General features: G+C 39.7%; 2 protein-coding genes across 2 annotated transcripts; both read left to right on the top strand.

Moving 5' to 3' along the window:
• Positions 1-1737: 1737 nt before the first annotated feature.
• Positions 1738-10614, top strand: LOC139937636 (procathepsin L-like). The gene is made up of 7 exons (XM_071932876.1): positions 1738-1814; positions 2854-3112; positions 4169-4315; positions 6011-6241; positions 7124-7289; positions 8845-8950; positions 9559-10614. Exons 2-7 carry the CDS (start codon positions 2879-2881, stop codon positions 9656-9658), a joined length of 984 nt encoding a protein of 327 aa, XP_071788977.1. The 5' UTR covers positions 1738-1814; positions 2854-2878; the 3' UTR covers positions 9659-10614.
• A 3496-nt stretch (positions 10615-14110) lies between these two features.
• Positions 14111-19984, top strand: LOC139937399 (uncharacterized). The gene is made up of 5 exons (XM_071932525.1): positions 14111-14271; positions 14766-14843; positions 15563-15643; positions 16458-16525; positions 16910-19984. Exons 2-5 carry the CDS (start codon positions 14775-14777, stop codon positions 18885-18887), a joined length of 2196 nt encoding a protein of 731 aa, XP_071788626.1. The 5' UTR covers positions 14111-14271; positions 14766-14774; the 3' UTR covers positions 18888-19984.
• Positions 19985-21045: the final 1061 nt, after the last annotated feature.

Here is a 21045-nt window from a genome sequence, read left to right on the forward strand (position 1 = left end):
GTAACAGTGAATGCAGCGCACGCCGAGGTGTTGACGTTTTAAAGGTTACACTTTCCTAAAAATGACCGTTTGATTATAAACCTGATTGAACAACAAAGTCACCATCATTATTGTCATTAGTCGGCTGCACAGCTGGCGGTCAAGCTTTTCCTATTCTCCCCTGTCTTTTGCTACTCTCCGAATCTCAAGATTGGAGAGATAAACGGCCATTGACAATAATTATGCGGTGTATACTCAGCGTACATTAGGCGCTGACGATCCCTTGTTTAGTTTGCGCAAGCCACGCGATGGGGAGTAGAGAGCGTAGATTTTAAGTGGCTCATTAGTAAGCTTCGCGGCGGGTTGTGTCCAACCGTGGTCCAACCCATCCGAGTTGTATTTTTGGATGGTTTGAATTAGTGGAGTGGCTGATGTTGTACAACATGGTGTAATCCTGTCGAGACGTTTTAGTCAAAGAACTGTGGCCTGGATTACGTTTTTTTTCCTTCTTTTTCGAATAAGTTTTTCCTAAAGTCGTATACAAACTATATAACAAAAAACATTACTGCAATAATGTTTTTAGATGTAGTTCTCGATAAAAGGATAATGAAAGTTTTAATTGTGAGGAGTTTACTCACTCAGACCCTAGGCCTTTCTCCGGCAGGGCCTTGCTGAATACGGTTACAATGGAAAGTAACGTTCACATTTACATAAGTAGTATTGATTATGGCGGACTTAAGGTTTTACATCACATTGCGTTTCACAATAATTTTGAGGACACAATTAATTTTCAGAGTCATTGACATCGGAAAAAAATAAACTTGTTCACCTTTGACTGCCACGAGATATCGGTAGCATTGTTTGCTGCAAACATGCGGGCAAACTTTATTGTATGACAGCACCCCCCCCCCCCCCCCCCATTGTTTGAAGTGTCTGTTCGACTTGGTTAAAGTAAATACTGTTGCCTTTGAAGTACAGTATGTGTGTTTCTCCTTGTGTTTTACCTTACTCTATGGTTTTAACATACAAATCGGAATCACAAGGCAAAGGCCCACTACCTATAAAATACAAATCTGACCAACATGATCACTGAACCCTCATTATGGACATTCGCTTAATCTGCATTGCCATTGTCGTCCAAAACGAGCGAGCTGGATTATTTCTAATCACAAAAGTACAGTTGAATTTTATATAATAGATGTTAAGTTTGCATCGGTTATCAGGAATATAAATTTTGATTTTTCTCTGACCCTATGTGAGTAGGTATACACATTGAACCGGGCATCTATAACAAAAAAGGGCAGTCTACGAGTCCACGGTTCGGGAAAGGTCCACTGGAAACGTATACAAAACCAATGAGAGAGGTTGCAAAAAAGTATAAACAAGAGTATACACAACAAATGGACAATAGAAGGTCCACGGTTGCAGCAGGCGTATACAAGCTTGTGTGTGTTACCGTATACTTTCGCGAGTCCTGTGAAAAAAAAAAAAACAAGCATATAACTCTGGTGGGATTCGGACCAACGCCCACGACCCATGCAATTCTAGAGTAGTGTCTTACCAACTAGACTACCGGAATTGCCAGACCACCTATAGAGGCAGAGTTCGAATCCAATGTTTAAGCAGCGGGACCGCAACGATATAATAAATCAAGATAAATGTGGAAGTTAAAAGGTTAATAAACTACGTTGTTCATCATGTGATAAAGTCACGCGATGTTAACTTCAGCCCGAGGTTCAAGTGCTGTTCACTGCAGCAGATCACGAGATTCATCTAGTGTATAAAAACACAGCACTACACAATTAAAACTTTACTTGAACAGAGTTCTGGCAAGAGTGAGTATTGATATTGTATATATTTTTTTAAAGTTTTCTATAGTTGATATAGTTTTGTTGTCTAAAAGAAAAGCTTTACACTCTTAACTATAGTTATCTGAAAAGACAACTTCATGCAAATACACCGGTTACTTAGCTGTCTGTATACTTATTGGAAGTAAACTGTACAATTTATAATATGATTTCCTCCATTGTCAGACCATGAATTTAATTTGAATTGAATAAGTGGGATTTGAAACTCTACATGGTGAGAGTATATAACCAGCCGTCGATTTCACAAAACTCTTCATATAAACTTAAGACTAATCTGTAGCATGCAGACCTTAAGATTAATCCTAAGTTAGGAAGAGTTACTCGTCCTAACTCGAGATAAGACGAGTCCTAACTCTTTGTGAAATCGACGGCAGGTTAGGTTCGCGATGGCACCATTGGTAAATCTCTGTTTAGGGTTGGTTCTGTGGAGCCGGTGTATGACAATTCAACGCGAATATCGTGACAACCTGGAGATGATCAAAGCACACTAATCAAAACGTTGAGTTGACAATCACCGGTTCATCTCAGAAGTCAAACGAGAATTACACATGGTGCTATACCCCAAACCTCATTCAAAAAACCGTTCATGTTTTTTATGCTGTGATGAGCGGTCTTCCATTTTTTTTTAATGTTTTTTTTCAAAGTAGCGCCTTGGAATAATCTTACTAGTATTATAAGGGCGCTCGCTTTACAAATTAGAGCTATTATTATTATTACTGAAATTATTTAGAAAGTAAGACATAAGTTGAGAATTAATCCACCCTAAATCAAAACTACCAGACCCAGAAATTGAACCAGACTTAAACCATCAATAGTTTCATGAAAACACAAATTAATTTAGAAAAACATTCATACGTGATTTCCTCAAGATTACACGGCTGCAACGGGAAATTAAATCCTTAAACTAAAGCAAGTCAATTTATCACCACTGAATGTATACTCGCAACCAAATACACGTTGTGTTAGCAAACATTGTGTACAATATATTTCCATTCTCATAAAACAGGAATAATCCTACCACTGGAATCACAATGAAGTTGCTGATCCTCACACTGTGTATTGCAGCAACCTTAGCTGTCAATACTGATCTAGACCAGGAATGGGGGTTATGGAAGGACAGTAACCAGAAACTGTACGATGCGGATGAGGAAGTATTCCGTAGATTCGTATGGGAGTACAACTACAAAGTGGTTAATGAACACAACACTAGATATGCATTGGGTCATACGTCATACACCATGGCGATGAACAGCTTAGCAGACTTGGTGAGTATTAGTCTTGGTGCAAGACGTTTCTCGTGTCCTTTTCACGCACACCGCGGCCAATTCACCGACAGCGCGCGCGACGACTCACCCGACTTATAGTCCACTCACCGCCCCGGTGGACTATAAGGCCGTGTCCGAAACGGCGACTTCGGCTACAGCTACGGCTAGATCGCGCGCGTCTGCCTATTCTTCAACACTGGTAGACGCGCTGATCTAGACGTAGCTGTAGCCGAAGTCGTCGTTTCGGACACGGCCTTAGTCAGGTGAGTCGGTGCGCGCGCTGTCGGTGAATTGGCCGCGGTGTGCGTGAAAAGGGAACGAGAAACGTCTTGCACCAGAATACACTAGATGCATTTTTAACTTGAATTTTCCCTTATGCGTTAACTTCATGGCATCATTGGGTATAGAATACTGCGAAGACGTCAGTTTAAGGCACTGAATACGTTTGGTAATTGTCAAATACCAGTCTACTCACTTTGTGTATCCCAACATATGCATAATATAACAAACCTGTGAAAATTTGGAGTCAATTGGTCATTGAAGTTACAAGAAAACTTTGAAAGAAAAAAAAAACACCCAGGCTGACAAAATAGTGTGCTTTCAGGTAGGAATGAAAGGCTTCTGGCCAGAAGTATTTTTTTATTGTAGTGAGAAGTTGCCCCTTCTCAATAACTACGTTCAATAGCCGATCATGTTAGTTCACGAAGTAAAAGGAAAACAACATCATTTCGAGCAAACTAATTGTGTGGATCTTTATGATATCTTTTGAAGATTCTTTCCGATCAATAACGATTTTTTATAAGAACGCTTAATAGTCCAAAACGCCCAATTTGAAGGCAACGTAGGCCTTTCCCTTCCAATATCTCTTTCAATTTGATTTATCATTTAAAAAAAAAAATCAAATTAACTTGACTGATGTATATAACTTGAGTCCAACGAGAGTCCAAGGACCAATACAAGAAAAGACTACGGTGTCTCAAGCAACACAACGAGACAGATAAATTAAAATTTATCGTTGTTAATTTCAAATTTGGTATGTTTTGATTAACATTTCAGACACACACCGAGTTCAAGAAACGAATGAACAATTACATAATGCCGAATACAACGTACAAACGTGTTGACAGCTTCGTGGATACATCCAGCCTCCCAGCAACAGTCGATTGGCGTCCTAAGGGGTATGTCACCCCAGTCAAAAACCAGGTACGGTTTAGTAAAGCCATTATACACTTTCGGTAAACAGTATTGTCCCTCACTTCGTGTATCACAACTTATATAAAAAATAACAATCCTGTGGAGGTTTAGGCTCAATCGGACATCGGAGTCGGGAGAAAAAAACGGGAAAACCCATTCCTGTTTTCGCGCGTTTCGCCGTGTCATGACGTGTTTATAACAAATCCGTGATTCTCGCTAACGAGAATTTATATTGTTTTACCGTTTTCTCAAAAAGTAAAGCATTTCATGGAATAATATTTCAAGAGAAGTCTTTCACCATTACCTTCTGTAAACCCTGTAAGTTATTAGTAAATCTGTGAACTTTTTTTGTTCTGTACCGAAAGGGTCCAATGGCTTTAAAGACACTGTGAACACTAATGGTAATTGTCAAAGACCGGTCATCTCACTTGGTGAATCTCAACACTATGCACAAAGTAACAAACCCGTGAACATTTGAACTCATATGGTCGTCGAAGTTGCCAGATAATAATGGAAGCAAATACACCCTTGTCACACGAAGTTGTGTTCTTTCCACGAATTTGATTTCGAGACCTCAAAATCTAATTCTGAGGTCTCGGAATCAAACTCAAAATATTTTAGTGGAAAGTTACTTCTTTCTCGAATACCACGTTACTTCAGAGGGAGCCGTTTCTCACAATGTTGTAAACGACGAACAGATCTTCATTGCTTAATACCAAGTATAAGTTATTTGATGCTAGCAATTATTTTGAGTAATTACCAACAGTGACGTCCACTGCCTTTAAGAAAATACTTGACGAGAACAACAAGCCGCCCCCCCCCCCTGCGACTGCTTACCTTGTCTTGTGTGCATGTTTATATTTTGGCAAATCAGACTGAAGTTTGAGAGAACGTTTCTCATATGTCTATTAAAGGACAGCTTTCTTATAAAATTTGAGAGTTTATTTTTGTTCGATCCTTGCCCTCGTTTAGTTACTGAAAGGCGTGGACGAGTACCCGCATAGATAGATAGATAGATAGATAGATACAATCATTAACACAATTTTGTTTGATGGTGTTAATACCTAAAAAGAAGGAAAAACAAATCAAGGGGACAAAGAAAAATCGTTTATTTACCATTGATAGAATTATGACTGTGTGTATGTGTGTGTTTATATGGCCTACCCTCATATAGGGACAAACATAGGTCATCACTGTAGTCGGTTCTCTGTTTCCATGGGTCCAAACCAATGGGATTGCCTCAATACATGCAAGAACAATAGAAAATACAGTAAATGTCCTCTAACGCATTGTGGGGGGGGGGGGTGTCGCTCCGGGTTTTGGGTGGAGGGAAGTACCCCTTCAAAGAAGTTTGAATGGTCATCTTTGTGGTTGAAATGGAACAGAGCCAAAGTAGCAGACGTGATCTTCCGAAGGACACCTCAGAAATTGTGGGTGCATTCGATTAGCTTCCCCGTGTCGACCCCGCAGTGATCACTCGGGTGAGCCCCTGACAAGAACTAAACACTCACCCTCTCGTGGTGACGTCATGCACGTCTGACCAACCCCAAGTGATCCACTTAACAAGCAGGGCACTTGGGGCTGACCCGGGTGAGCCCCTGCAATAACGTCTAAGCTATTCGAACACACCGGGGCAGACCGGGGTCGACCCGGGGATGCCAATCGAACGCACCAATGTTTTGTTTGGTCTTATCACTTGCACAGTTACAATGTGGTTCATGCTGGGCATTCAGTGCAACTGGATCGCTCGAGGGTCAAACCTTCAACAAGACCGGCAAACTACCAAGCCTCAGCGAGCAGAACCTCGTCGACTGTGCGTCTGCTTCCAAATACAGCTGCAGTGGATGCGAGGGTGGTCAAATGTCCGGTGCTTTCATGTACGTACATGATAACAATGGAATCGACTCCGAAGAATCCTACCCATATCAAGCAAAGGTAAAAACACATTTTGAGGCAACAAATAATGAACAGTTAATATGAACCATTTGTAATAACCTCTACATTTAGATGTTAAATTTGCATCGGGGATAAAGAATATTAATTTTTGGTTTTTACCTATATACACCGATGTATGAAGCACTGTATACTCAGTACTTTCCCCAAATCCTGTGAAAATGGGTAAAAACCAAAAATTAATAACCTCTACATTATTATATACGATTGCGTGAAATGGTAGCCCATGCGTCAACCTGGTTTGATAGTTTTGCTTGTAAGTGTTTATTTTTTGTTTTCGTATTGAATCTATTATTTTTCTTTTAGATTGTTAATGTTACTTTTGTATAAATATTTGTCCTGTGCTTTAATATTATTGTTATTTTTTTTTTGTTAATCTGTATTATAATTCAGCCGACAAGCAGGTAAAAAAAACACAAAAAAACCCAGTAGTAATAATATTATCTGCTTCTTGGTTGACTCTTCAAAATGTCGATGTACACTTTATACCAAGTGTATCATGCTCAATCCTCCTACTTTTATTTCAATTGAATTGTCGTGGCAGAACTCTGTTTCTGATCAGCAGAGTGTAAGTTCTAATCCCCAGCCCTGACCAATGCTTCGTCCTTCGGATGGGACGTAAAGCCGTTGGAAACGCATGTAAAAGAACCCACTACACTTGTCGAAAAAAAAGAGGTTTGTCCCGATCTTCCTGGCTGCAATTGCTGAATGCGCTGTAGCACCTTATATAAGTTTGCATATACACTCAGCGCCTTGAGTACCTTGTTTGGTAGATACGTGCGCTATATAAGACTTCGATATTATTATTATGTTAGATATGACATCAATAATTGATATTGATTATTTACTGTTTTTTTTTTCTAGGATAAGAAGTGCCGGTTCAAACCAGCCCACGTTGCAGGTACTGTCAAATCCTATGTCTCTGTTCCTTCCATGGACGAGAAGGCACTCCAGAAGGATGTAGCTACTGTTGGACCAATCAGCGTAGCTATCGATGCTAGCCACCAATCCTTCCAGCTCTACCACTCAGGTAAAGTTTACCTTTTAAGTTTATCTTGATTAAAGGCAGTGGACACTATTGGTAATTACTCAAAATAATTATTAGCGTAAAACCTTTCTTGGTCACGAGTAATGGGGAGAGGTTGATGGTATAAAACATTGTGAGAAATGGCTCCCTCTGAAGTGCCATAGTTTTCGAGAAAGAAGTAATTTTTCACGAATTTGATTTCGAAACCTCAAGTTTAGAATTTAAACGCACACATCTTCGTGTGTCAAGGGTGTTTTTTCTTTCATTATTATCTCGCAAGTTCGATGGCCGATTGAGCTCAAATTTTCACAGGTTTGTTATTTTATGCATATGTTGAGATACACCAACTGTGAAGGCTAGTCTTTGACAATTACCAATAGTGTCCACTGCCTTTCAACACCCATTGCCGACTTATGTTGCTCTCACACTGTGGCCAATATTCCTGCGTAGATGAATATTTGAATCTCGCGGTGAATTTGCCCAAAAATTGCGATTGGGATAGTGACTTTTTTCATCTCGGTCTCACCCCTCGGTCGTCCTCGGTCGGCCCTCTCCTTACCAATATCTTACGAATATATATACGAATGCTTACCAACGCTTGCCAAATCGTGCAAATGCCGTTACGAACGTTGACAACGCTTACGCTTTACCATCGTTACCAATGGCTTCACCAATGCTTACGAAAATCGACGACGAATGACCGTCTCCGCAACATTTACTGAATTTAGAAAGCGCTTCCTAATTTGGGCGATCTTCGTAAAGAACTACTTGTCAACGTTCCGAATTTGTTACCAACGCTTTCATACGAAGACGCGGCGAATGAGGCGAAGTTTGAACGATTGTTAACGCTTTGCTTCACACGAAGCGATCGCAGGAAGTATTAACTGGGCTTTATGCCCCTCTCACAGAGGGGCAAATGTTCTTGCGAACATGAATATTTGAATTTCGCGTTGAATTCGTCCTAAATGGCGGTTGGATAGTGAATATTTTCATCTCGGTCTCACCCCTCGATCGTCCTCGGTCGGCACTCTCCTTACCAATATCTCACGAGTATATTACGAATGCTTACCAACGCTTGCCAATGCCTTTACGAACGTTGCAAACGCTTACGCATGCTTTACCAACGTTACCAATGCTTACGAAAATCACGCCGAATGACCGTCTTCGCAACATTCGCTGAAGTTTCCGAATTTGATACCAACGCTTACGAAGACACGGCGAATGAAGCTTGAGCGATTGTCAAATATTTCCTTCCGATAGCATATTCGCTAGCATACTCGCCGTGTGAGAGCAGCATGAAGTGACCGATCTGCGTAAGGAGGTGGAGAATGACTTGTGAACGTAGTGAATTTGTGGCGTATGTGGCCAAGTTTGAGCGACTGTTCAATATTTCCGTTCGTAGGCACATTCGCTAGCATATTCTCCCTAGTGTAAGAGTAGCATAAAGTGTCCCTCCTCGGTTGACCTATACAAGTTTGAATTAGTAATTTCGATTTGACCGATTCGTGAATAATAATATACTTATTATTATTTTTTTTTTTATAAATGTATATGATAGGAGTTTACGATGAGCCCCAATGCAGTCAGACCCAATTAGACCACGGTGTATTAGCAATCGGATACGGCACTGAGGACAGCCAGGATTACTGGCTTGTGAAGAACAGGTTCGTATAACCCCCTTGATAGACAAAATGATGGTGCTGTCCAATAGACCTTTATCATGCTGTCTCCATCTTGGTCATGTATCTCGTACTAAAAACCAATAATGGCTTATCGTCTGCAGTTAGGAACCAGACTATTTTGTTCTTCCAGCCTCGGTTTGGTAACATTGATACCAATGGGAGAATTTCAAGATGGCTGCACCATGATAATAAGGTCTATTCAGTGACGCACCAACAATTTTAACTTGAGATTGACATCAAACCGTAAAGGTAGTTTTGCCGATTGACGGGGTCATTGACGAACATAATGAGGACCAGAAGAGCCCATTGACAAATGTGTCACATTCTTTTTGTGTGAAAAATTGTGTAATGATTATTTTTCAGATCACCGAATATGAATATCAATGCTTGATCCGTGACTAATGTGCAAAAGGGGCAATATGCTACTACATTGAATTTAAAACTCCTTCATATAGATAATCCTCATATACAAACCTTTAAAAAAATTTCTTTCACAGAAGTATTTTGGTATCAGTGCTTTTTAAAGAATTTAAAACAATACATTATTTTGTAACTAATTGCAAATATACTTGTTTTGTGCTTTATTTCAGTTGGGGTACTAACTGGGGAATGAAAGGTTTCATCATGATGTCACGTAATGTTCAGAATCAATGCGGTATTGCAACGGATGCCTGTTATCCCATTGTCTAATAAGTTACGTCTTCAAATCAACTATATAACAAGCCATTGCTTTCTACAGAAGACGATCAGAGCATATCTGATCGAAACGTCGAGTTGAAACCAACCGTGCATAACAGAAACACCCCAACTCATTAGAGAAAGTCATTACATGGTGTTCCGCAAACCTTACTATATCGTATTTCCACCATGCAAAGTTTCAAATCCTACTTAAGCCACTGCAAAGCCATAGGTCAATCCACGGGCTTTCAACATATTATGGTGTAAATACGGGTACGTTCTATTAGCTTGCTTGCCTGTGTCGACCCCGCGGTGCTCACCCTGGTATAAGCCCGACAAGAGCTACTCGAACGATCACTCGCCCTCTCGTGGTGACGTCATGCACCTGGGGCCAGCCCCATGTGACCTACTCCAAGCAGAGTACTGGGGGCTTACCAGGGTGAGCCCCTGGAATGACGTCAAAGCTATTCGAACGTACCGGGGCAGACCGGGGTCGACCCGAGAAAGCTAATCGAACGCACCCAACACCATATTGAAAGTATCCATATTACAAATGACTTGTCTTAGACGGTCTTGGAATTTAGCTAATTACTTGGAGATGCTTTAATCGATGGGTCTAAAACTTAAAGGCCTATTCATAGTCTGAAAATTTGAAGACCGAAGAAGACTCATTTTTCCGATTGATCGTTGCATATAAAGCAAAACTCCATTGCTTTAAATCCCATTATAAACATAACGACTAATAGCCGTTTAAAGGGACTCTTTGAACGATATAAACAATAGACTGAAACAGTCGTGAGTTTATACTTTGCCAAACAATGATTTATAAAAATATGAATTCTCAACTGTAGAACGCTGAAAAGAGAAAACCCAATTTAATAATTTTATTGTGCAGCTGGAATATTGTTTTGTTGTTTATTTTTAGATGTTGTTTCTTTATTGTGCAAATAAAATCATGAAAAACCAACTATAAATGTGTATCTTCTTGTTGGATTGTGTGTGTGAATAACTGAAAGTTTCAATTAAATAAATTTATTGAAGGTGACCTCAAGCACGAGAAACAGGGGGGGGGGGTCGCAAACGAAAGCACAGCATTGGCAACGTTGAATAAAGGGTGAAAGCCTGCCTTGTCTTTAAGAAAAGACAAGATAATTTCATAATTTTAAAGTCTAGAACTAACCCCTAGCTATAAAAAACCCCGTTATAAATGAATGTCAACGCAATTTGCAACGTGGTTTACAGGCTGCGGCGAGGCGACCTTCGTACCAACTTTGTCAAGAATAAAGTTCAGTTGCAGAAAAAATGTGCCATTGTATGGAAATTCATTTTAGTTTTTTTCATCTGATGATCTGATCAACGTGGATTTCTGTTGTTTTCCTCTAGCAAAGTCCCACAATAGATTGCTAACACGTTTGCACCCGCCTATATCAACAAGATAAATTGCGTTAGATTAGGCCTACCTTTGTGTGAACCAGTGAAATTTGTCTGCTGAACATTCGGTCCCTAATGTGGGGGAATTTACATGGGTTGGAGGAAGATCTTGCAAAAGAGAGCATTACCTAGCCTTGCTCAAGGAAGTCGAATTATTCACTCCAAAAAAAGACAGCCGCTGTATAAACACCCACCCGTATCCACTGTGCGTAAATCGCACGACACGATTGCCCCCGTACACTATCCGCATGCGGCCCGGAGGCCGTTAGGCCGACAGCCTTGTAGGGTCTGTCTTGAAGCCATTGACCTCATTACTATAGACGATGTGACAATGTTTACATTCATACCGCCCTCTGTTGAAAAAACACTGTATACGTAATGTTTCGCCGGGCAAAAAGACACATAGTCATGCTAAGCGTGCATACACTTTCTAGCTGCCTGGCAAAACACAATGGTTTTGCTCGGTGGTATGCGCGCGAATCATGTTATGGTTTTCGTGTGACGTCAGAGGTCACATCGTCTATAGGGGCCTACTATTTGTACTTACTTATAGAGTGCTGTCACGTTTTGTAGAGAGCTTTCTTCATACCCCAGGGACTGGCTGAGGCCAACTTGTGGCTCAAGAAGAAACTCTGTAAGATTTGTATCATCCGTTGCCTGGATTCGAACCCACCACTCATGATGATGGCAGTTTGTGGTCATCTGGTCTGCTGTGCAATTCCCATCAACGGTAATAATGGTGCAGGTTGGAGGAACCAAAACGCACTCCTGTACTTACCTCCAGATGGATGACGGGAATGTTTACGACTGTGACGTCAACAGAGAGATTATTAATGGCCGGAGAGAGGTTACTTGAAAAGGTCAACGTCACCTTCCTGAGGTAAAAACAGAAAACTTGACATAAAAAAAAAGGGTTCTCAAATTCGGAAAAAATACAACAGAAACTTGAATACGAGCACAGCAACAAAATAATACAATATACTATGCCTATTATTGGTGGGGTTTAAAGCCATTGGACACTTTCAGTAAACAGTATTGTCCAATGGCCCACACTTCGTGTATCACAACTGATATAAAAAACAACAAACCTGTGAAAATTTAGGCTCAATCGGTCATCGGAGTCGGGAGAAAATAACGGGGAAAACCCACCCTTGTGTCCGCACGTTTCGCCGTGTCATGACATGTGTTTAAAATAAATCCGTAATTCTCGACAACGAGAATTGATAATTGTTTTACCGTTTTCTCGAAAAGTAAAGCATTTCATGGAATAATATTTCAAGAGAAATCTTTTAGCATTACCTTATGTTAACCATGTAAGTTATTTGTAAATCTGTGATTTTTTTTCTGTTTTCTAAAGTGTATAATGGCTTTACAGTAACACTTTGTGTCAGGCTTGCTAGATTATGTTCTTTTGAGAACTTGTCTTTCTATATATGCTATTACAACGGAAAAGATTTTATTAATTTGGGAGACCTCTCCACACAGTTCCGGCACACTTCGACAGACGAGGGACATTCTTGAAATGGTAAGTTCGCATTAATATACCTATGTAGAGACAAATTTTTAAAAGTGGCTGATTTAGTACAGAGAAAAATAATCTTAAACTATTTTATTGTCCAACTAATACATCATGTTGTGCCCGAATTTAAAGGCAGGGCCGTAGATCTTTTTTGTTTTATTTAACTTCATGCCGAATTATGCCAAAATTGTAATAACTATCAGGGTTAAAACAGCTACAGAATGCAGTGTCTAACTTTTTATTGAGAAAGCAAAATAAGATATTGTTATTGGGTTATCATCAAGGAATGTCGAACCTTTCGCGTTGTGAGGTGACGTATGCAGGGTACCAACCACATCTCCGTCCACACAAATTCACAAACGGACACCATAGAAACTTAAACAGTGGTTACGTGCTTAAGGACACAAGTTTCACGCCCGGGGCTCGAACCCACATTCCGCTGATTAGAAACACAAGGGCTGGTGTTGGATGCTCTTAACCGATTGGGCGTGTTATGGTCTTGTTTGTCTGATTGTTTTCTTTGTTTGTTAAGATGATTTTCTCGTCAAGGGAACTCAGTAAACTCCTCAAGGGAATGGGAACAAGCGTGCAACAGCAAAAACAAACCATTGTTTTAACGTTTATATGAATTGCAACAGTCAAGAAATTATAATTCATTGGGTGCGTTCGTTAAGCTTCCCTGTGTCGACCCCGCAGTGCTCACTCGGGTGAGCCCCTGACAAGAGCTAATCGAACGATCACATTCGCCCTCTCGTGGTGACGGCATGCACCTCAGGCCACACCCCCCCCCCCCCAAGTGACAAGTGACCCACTCCACAAGCAGGGCACTGGGGGCTGACCCGGGTGAGCCCCGTCAAAGCTATTCGAACGTACCGGGGCAGACCGGGGTCGACCCAGGGAAGCCAAACGAACACACCCATTGTGTATACGACAAATCTTATTCCAGTCATTTTGAAATAAGCAATTAGCTTGGTAGGATTCGAACCCACATCCTTGTGATTGTAAGTCCTGCATTCTAACCACTGGACCACGGTGACCCATCAAATTGCCTTACCAAGATTTCTGGAGGGTGTAATGACCTCTGGATCGCCCTCTCTTGAAGTTGCATAGAATCTGTTTAGCTCAATCCAGTTGGTGTTCGAGTAGAAACTGTGCGCCAAATGAAGGAAATTGCCGCAGTTAATGCGAGCTACGTCATAGTCTGGTGCGTTCTCGTCTCCAACGGTTAGTACATCTAGAATGCGTTTGCGAATGCCCATCGTTTTCTGATGACCTTGAAAACACAGTGTTGGCGCAACTATCAACCAATGAGAGGTCTTGAAAACCCAAGACCTCTCATTTGGTTGATCGTTGCGCATGACGCGTTCCGCGCACCTCTCAGCTATACGGCGCTGCACGCAAGAGGTCTATCAAACGTTCCAAGTTGTTTGTGACGTCACATTGGCGGGAATGTTGACTTCTGTTGCTTTGGTGCACGCGGTCTTAATGTTTACACCCATCATACAACACAGAAATAAAAACACACCACTCACAGGTTTACGTGAAAACACAAGTGCTTTTTGGAGCTTTCACAGCGATTTGAACTGAGATAAACGATTAGCGAATCAGTAATTGTGAAAATCAAGGAGACGACTTTTAGTGAAGAAGAACCAGACGTTTTTGGAAAATTTTCCAAGTAAGTATTTTATACCATGCCTCTTTATTATACAGTCTTTGCTTGCTATGATTCGTTTTGTTTTAACGTGATATGAAATTGTATAGAAAGTTTGAAAGTTTTCCTGATTGTGTGCAGGTCATGTCAAAGAGAACTAATTTCCATTTTGATATTGGTATGGTAATACTATGAACTTATCTTACATAAGTATAGTGTTTCAATTCAGAACGATGGCTTAAAAAAATGCTTGAACAAAACTACTCCTCGATTACGTACAGATTCTGAACTCACAAAGAAATTTTAATAATACTATCCAATAGTTATAATTATTATAATGAGTATAGGGAAGATGGCCTCAGCTTCGATCCAAACTGGAGCTTCTTCAGAAACAAAACAAATGAAGGGATAGCATATATTCTTGTTTCTTTTTAGAGCTTAGTTTGTTTTATCCACATTCTCATAGGTCGTATTTTAAACAAATGGTTTAATGTGTTCTGTTATTCTCCTCAATCCAGTACTCAAAGATGAATGTTATGAATGTTCACTTGAACTTCCCTAGGAAGAGGGAAAGTTGCACCGATTGCGGCGGCCAGGTTAGTTGAGTTTTAATCGATACAAACTTCAGAATTTACTGTGCATGTGATGACGTTTACATAAAAATACCTGACTCTAAGCGTTTATATACACGGCTCTTTTCAGAGCCAACACTCCCTCAAAAGAAAACAGCAAGTTTACTATTACAGACCCTGGACACTCTTGGTAACTGTCAAAGACCAGTCTTGTCACTTGGTGGATCTCAACATATGCATAAAATAACAAACCTGTGAACATTTGAGCTCAATTGGTAGCCGAAGTTGCGAGATAATAATGAAAGAAATAACACCCTTGTCACACGAAATTGTGTGCTTTTAGGTGTTTGATTTTGAGACCATAAAATCTTATTCTGCGGTCTCGGAATCAAATTTGTGGAAAACTACTTCTTTCACGAAAACTACATTACTTTGGATGGAGCTGTTTCTCACAATGTTTTATACTATCAACCTCTCCCCATTACTTGTTTTATGCTAATATTTATTTTGAGTAATAACCAATTGTCCAATGCCTTTAATCCGACAGCCTCATATAACTCTCTTTATTTTGTTTTACGTAGAAAAACTATTTTCCCCCATTTTCTATGCTTAATATTTCGCTTATCTATGTTATATCTTGTATCAGAAGAGTAGTATGAAATAAAATATTGACTTTTAGACATGAGAGCATTTTGAAAGAGGAACAACCATTGAAATAGTTATTACTCTCTGTACAAAAACAGGCATGGAACGTACGGAGAGAGATGGGTTTCTTGGGGGAAGAAACTTGCGTTGATTGCGGTGAACTGGCGGGGACATGTCAGGTAATTTTAGAATCTTAGTTGTTGCAACATTTCGTTGGAAAAGAAATAACTAAATTTGATTACGTTAATACTGAGTCTCATTCTCAAACTATTTAATAACTACTTTTAACATTTCCAACAAAATAAGATAATGTTTAGTCAAATAAAGATTTTTTGGGGTTTTCCTCATAAACACCGATCATTACTCGGGCGGGATTCGAACCCACGACACCTTTTGTACTTCAAGAGCAGTGTGTTATCAACTAAATCACCAAGATTGTCCGGTAGCTAGTAGAGGCAACATTAATATTCTTGATCACCGATACAAATTTCCAACTATTAAACAAAGATGTTTTAAAGAGACGCAAATAAACTTTATGTTTTGATCTTACTGGATGGAACTATTAGAGTGCCGTTTTTCAGAAAGTTCTGCATTGAAGATAAATTTCGCGTAGAATAATCAGGCAGTTTAAAATATCTGTAAATATTTGCTAGTTTGTTCATAGCAACCCAGGGTTTTTGATTTTTCTTGTTACCTGTTTGTCTTGTCTCCTTGTTTGTAGTTTGTCTGTGTAATATTCGTACATTTACGTTATATCTTGAGAAGAGAGTATCAAATAAATGTCGACTTTAACTAATTGATTGAATTGAACCTTTGTCTATTCAATCATTTATCTATTTATATTTCTATTTATTCTCACCAGCTGATATTGTGATTTTGTTACTGTGGAAAATAAACTGATTGATTGATTGATAATAGTTGATTAAATGAAATGTTTTTGGGGTCGTCTATCTTACGTATAAGAACAACTTTCTGTCTTGTTTTTCAATACAGCACTGGCTTCATCTGTACACGTACCTCGATCCTTATACTCTGATGCCCCTATCCAACCACGGGATACAGTAAGTAGGCCTACAATGTCTTTTCACTAGAACTTGATCTAATCAAAATTGATGACTTTCTTCACATATTTCTGTAAATTTGTAACTTTCTATTGATGCTGCATTTATGCTTATTTTTCCTCCTTAAATGGAAAACAAATTTCATGCATTGTATCATGACAACAAAATACTTCAATCTTTTTCGTTACTATAAAAAAATATTTAATTTACATGAAGTGTTGTGGAATTATGGGTGATACATTTTTAAATCAACTTTAAATGAAATAATTTCATTCATATTTACATTGATCAGGAGATCATATTCCCTCGTTTTAAACTTGAGCGAAATGCTTCGTTTGCAAAATCCATCATAAAATACTTTGTTTCTTGATTATTTTTAATCAGGAGGACATCTCTCCGTTTCCACCTTGAGCATCATTACTCGTCCGAAATACATTCGGATCTTTTGGAGACACCATGGTCTGAAACACCCCTATCGCCATCAGAGACTCTGAGAAGCAAGTTTGGATACAGGTGCCAATTTGCTCCCGTGTGGAGTTCAACAACAGCAACACAACCTCCGATGTACTCCTGCCTGGAAGGCAAGATCACCCCTTCTCAAATTGTAACTCAAATAAATCAGTTACAGACAACGCCTTCAGTATCCAACCTGCAACCGGATAGTTGTCAGCAGCATCAATATCCACACCAGCAACTGCAGCAGGAGCAATATCATGAGCAGCAGCAGCCGCAGCAGCAAAAACACAGGCAGCAGAAACCTCAATCTCTGCAAAGGAAGCTGCAACAACTTCCCGCCAACAAACCGACAACAGTTTCACCAGAAACAACACAAGAAGCAAAAACAGCCGATGAGACTAAAACAGAACCAAAATCTGCACCTGCAACAGTTATAGCGTCAATTGTGCCGGCATCGACAATATCAGTCCACGCACAAACGCAGTCTGCTACTGCAACATTAACACCAACCAAAGGAAAGGTTTATCAATCACCACCAACAGCAATTGAGACAGGATCAACTGGTAAAGCAGCAGCAACAGCACCTGATGTGCCGAAAGCAGTTGCACCAGCAGCAATAGAGACAGGATCAACTGGTAAAGCAGCAGCAACAGCAGCACCAACAGCACCTGCTGTGCCAAAAGCAGTTGCACCAGCAGCAGCAAAAGAGACAGGACCAACTTGTGCAACAGCTGCAACAGCAACACTAGCAGCAGCTTCTGTTCTGAAGGTAGTGGAATCACCAAGCCAACAACAGACGACAACCAAATGTAAGACACCCAGAGGACAAAGGTCAGCTTTTGCACCAACAAGCTCTTCGTTTGCAACAACATCATTATTTTCAAGACCACCATCTAAAGTTTCATGTACTGCTGCCCCAGAGTCTAAGTCTGCAGTTCCATTACACCTACCAAAGGTAGAGACACCAAAACCACAACCATCTGCAGTAGCAGCATTGCCAGCAGGAGCCCAAGCAGCCTCAACAACATCCTCTCAGGGAAGTTCTGCAAGTCAACAACAATCACCAAAGCAGCCCAAACAACTTCTCAGTCCTGTGACTCAAGCTTTAGATAATTACTTGCAAGGAATAAGTATTCCATCCATTGAGCTGTCTGATTTTAAGACACCTCCGCAGGGTAAGGTAGTACTTGGGCAAGGCGCCCATGGAGGTGTCTTAATGATGGTTTACAACAATGAACCCGTAGCTGTCAAATGTGTACCAACTGGGGATAAAGACACAGTGGATAGAGAAGTTCGAATCCTGTCCCTTCTCTCTGAACACGATAGTTTCCCAAACTTGCATGGAACTATAGAAGTTGATCAGTTTAGGGCAGTAGCCATGCAGTTCATTGGCGATGAAGCATTAGCTAAGTGTCTGACATTAGGTGAGGCTCTTGAGGGGTCTAGACGTTTGACCTTAGACCCGGCCGATTGGAGATCCATTGCCATGAACGTGGTGGATGGAATCAAACACATGCACTCCGAAGGACTGCTACACAATGACATCAAGACGGACAATATTTTGATGTCATATGACGCTCCGACACATCTCTGGCGTGCATATGTGATTGATGTAGGTGTGGCTACAACAACAATTAACCCAAGAAACTATGTTCTAACAAGTGATGAGAAGAAAACATATCGCAGGTTTCATCGCCATATCCCCCCTGAAATGGTCGATGATGCAAAGCCCCAGTCGACCCAAAGTGATATTTTTCAACTCGGATGGGTTCTCTATTTCATCGGCAAGTTGGGAGCAGTTACCATTCTAGAACAACTTGGTGATCAATGCAAATCACCAGATCCTTCTCAGCGACCCGAGCTTACTCATATCCGGTATTGCATTCAAAACAACATCTTCATTTAGTAAAAAATGAAAACCATGGGGCAGAGAACACCCCATTGCATTACTTAAAATAATGTAAAAAAGAAGAAAAAATGCCATGGGGCAGAGAATACCCCATTGCACTAAAAAAAAAAAAAAAAATGCCATCGGGCACAGAATACCCCGTTGCAATACTTAAATAATTTATAATAAAAACAAATTTGCCATGGGGCAGAGAATACCCCATTGCAACACTTAAATAATTCATAAAAGCTATATGTGCCTTGGGGCAGAGAATACCCCATTGCGATACTTGAAATAATTTATAATTAAAAATATGTGCCATGGGACAGAGAATACCCCATTGCAATACTTAAAATAATTTATAATTAAAAATATGGGTCTTGGGGCAGAGAATACCCCATTGCAATACTGAAATAATTTATAAAAGCTATATGTGCCTTGGGGCAGAGAATACCCCATTGCAACACTTAAATAAATTATAAAAGCTATATGTGCCTTGGGGCAGAGAATACCCCATTGCAACACTGAAATAATTTATAAAAGCTATATGTGCCTTGGGGCAGAGAATACCCCATTGCAACACTTAAATAATTTATAAAAGCTATATGTGCCTTGGGGCAGGGAATACCCCGTTGCAATACTGAAATAATTTATAAAGGAAAAAATGTGCCTTGGGGCAGAGAATACCCCATTGCAATACTGAAATAATTTATAAAAGCTATATGTGCCTTGGGGCAGAGAATACCCCATTGCAACACTTAAATAATTTATAAAAGCTATATGTGCCTTGGGGCAGGGAATACCCCGTTGCAATACTTAAATCGTTTATAAAAGGTTTATGTGTCATGGGGCAGAGAATACCCCATTGCAACACCTTAATGTTTTGTAATTATTTAAAATGTTAAATTGCCAGTGACTTATCTTATATCTTGACATTGAAGAATTTTTACATTTTTGATATATCAATAAACAAGGGTTCCAGAAAAAAAATTACATTGTTATATTTAAAACAAAACTTTGATAGTTCTACCGAGAATCATTCATGTTTTATTTTTGCAGTTTGGATAAATCAGCCATAGTTTAATATTTCATATCAAGTTCTTCGGAAACTTCTTTGCCTGTAAGGGAAAACAAAAAATAAAAATATCAATTTTCAGAAACAAAGCTTAACCGAGTTCTACTCGTTTTTTCCATAATTGATGCCTTTTGTTCATTAATATTTCATAGTTTAGTTTAGTTTAGTTTAGTTTAGTTTATAAAAAGATGGATGACTGGTGCCCCACTCAATTTTAACTTAGCAAAACCAAATTTCCAGCAGTATTTTCTGCTTTAACAGCTTTATAAAATTGGGCCGTTAACTTAAACTATTTCGTTACGGGCCCCATCTCTACCTGGTAGCATACTTTCCCCTTCTAACGAAGGGTTACTACTTCAATTCGGGCTCGAATTCCTTTTACACAAGTTCATAAATTGTAAACAAACCCGCATTGATCTGATTTCCGTTGAAATGCCATTCTGCCTTGTTGGGAAACACCCTGGCCATGCGAATATTGTGGTTTGTTATCGTGTCGATCGCTCCGTAAAATTTGTCAAAGGACGCACAATCTGAACAGTTAAAAGCAAAACAAGAGAAAGCGTAAAAAACAACGAAGGCACTGGACACTGATGATGATCACTCAAAATAATTGTAAAGAATTAAAAAACAATTGGTAACAAGCAATGGAGTGCTGCTTATAGGTTAAAACGTTGTGAGAAACGGCTCCTTCTGCAGTAACACACATTTTTTAATTTTTTCTTATAGAAAGAGATCATTTCTCACTCGAATGTTAAAATACTTCAGTCACGAAGCCTTTTATTAGGCATCTGAAAGCACACCAATTTGTGCAACAATGGTGTTTTTTTCTATCACTATTCTCTTGCAAAACTTCGATGACCAACTGAGTCCAACTTTTTCACAGATTTCTTACTTTATGCTGTCGGGATACACCAAGTAAGAATACCGGTCTGTAAGATGTCCAGGGGTGGATTTTACAAAGAGTAAGGACTAATCTTATCTCGAGTTAGGACGAGTTACTAGTCCTAACTTAGGACTAGCTGTACGTTTTTGATATATCTTAAGATTTGTCCTAACTCTTTGTGAAATCGACCCCAGTGCATGCTTATTATAGGTATAATG

The sequence above is a fragment of the Asterias amurensis genome, chromosome 5, assembly GCF_032118995.1.
Source record: "Asterias amurensis chromosome 5, ASM3211899v1".
Classification (NCBI taxonomy): domain Eukaryota; kingdom Metazoa; phylum Echinodermata; class Asteroidea; order Forcipulatida; family Asteriidae; genus Asterias; species Asterias amurensis.

Bases quoted from the DNA above. Each gene is read 5' to 3' on its own strand.
- LOC139937636 (XM_071932876.1), top strand. From the start codon at position 2,879: ATGAAGTTGCTGATCCTCACACTGTGTATTGCAGCAACCTTAGCTGTC. The intron at 6,242-7,123 runs GTAAAAACACAT...TTTTTTTTCTAG, and splicing joins CCTACCCATATCAAGCAAAG to GATAAGAAGTGCCGGTTCAA. The intron at 8,951-9,558 runs GTTCGTATAACC...GCTTTATTTCAG, and splicing joins TACTGGCTTGTGAAGAACAG to TTGGGGTACTAACTGGGGAA.
- LOC139937399 (XM_071932525.1), top strand. From the start codon at position 14,775: ATGAATGTTATGAATGTTCACTTGAACTTCCCTAGGAAGAGGGAAAGT. The intron at 14,844-15,562 runs GTTAGTTGAGTT...GTACAAAAACAG, and splicing joins GCACCGATTGCGGCGGCCAG to GCATGGAACGTACGGAGAGA. The intron at 16,526-16,909 runs GTAAGTAGGCCT...ATTTTTAATCAG, and splicing joins CTATCCAACCACGGGATACA to GAGGACATCTCTCCGTTTCC.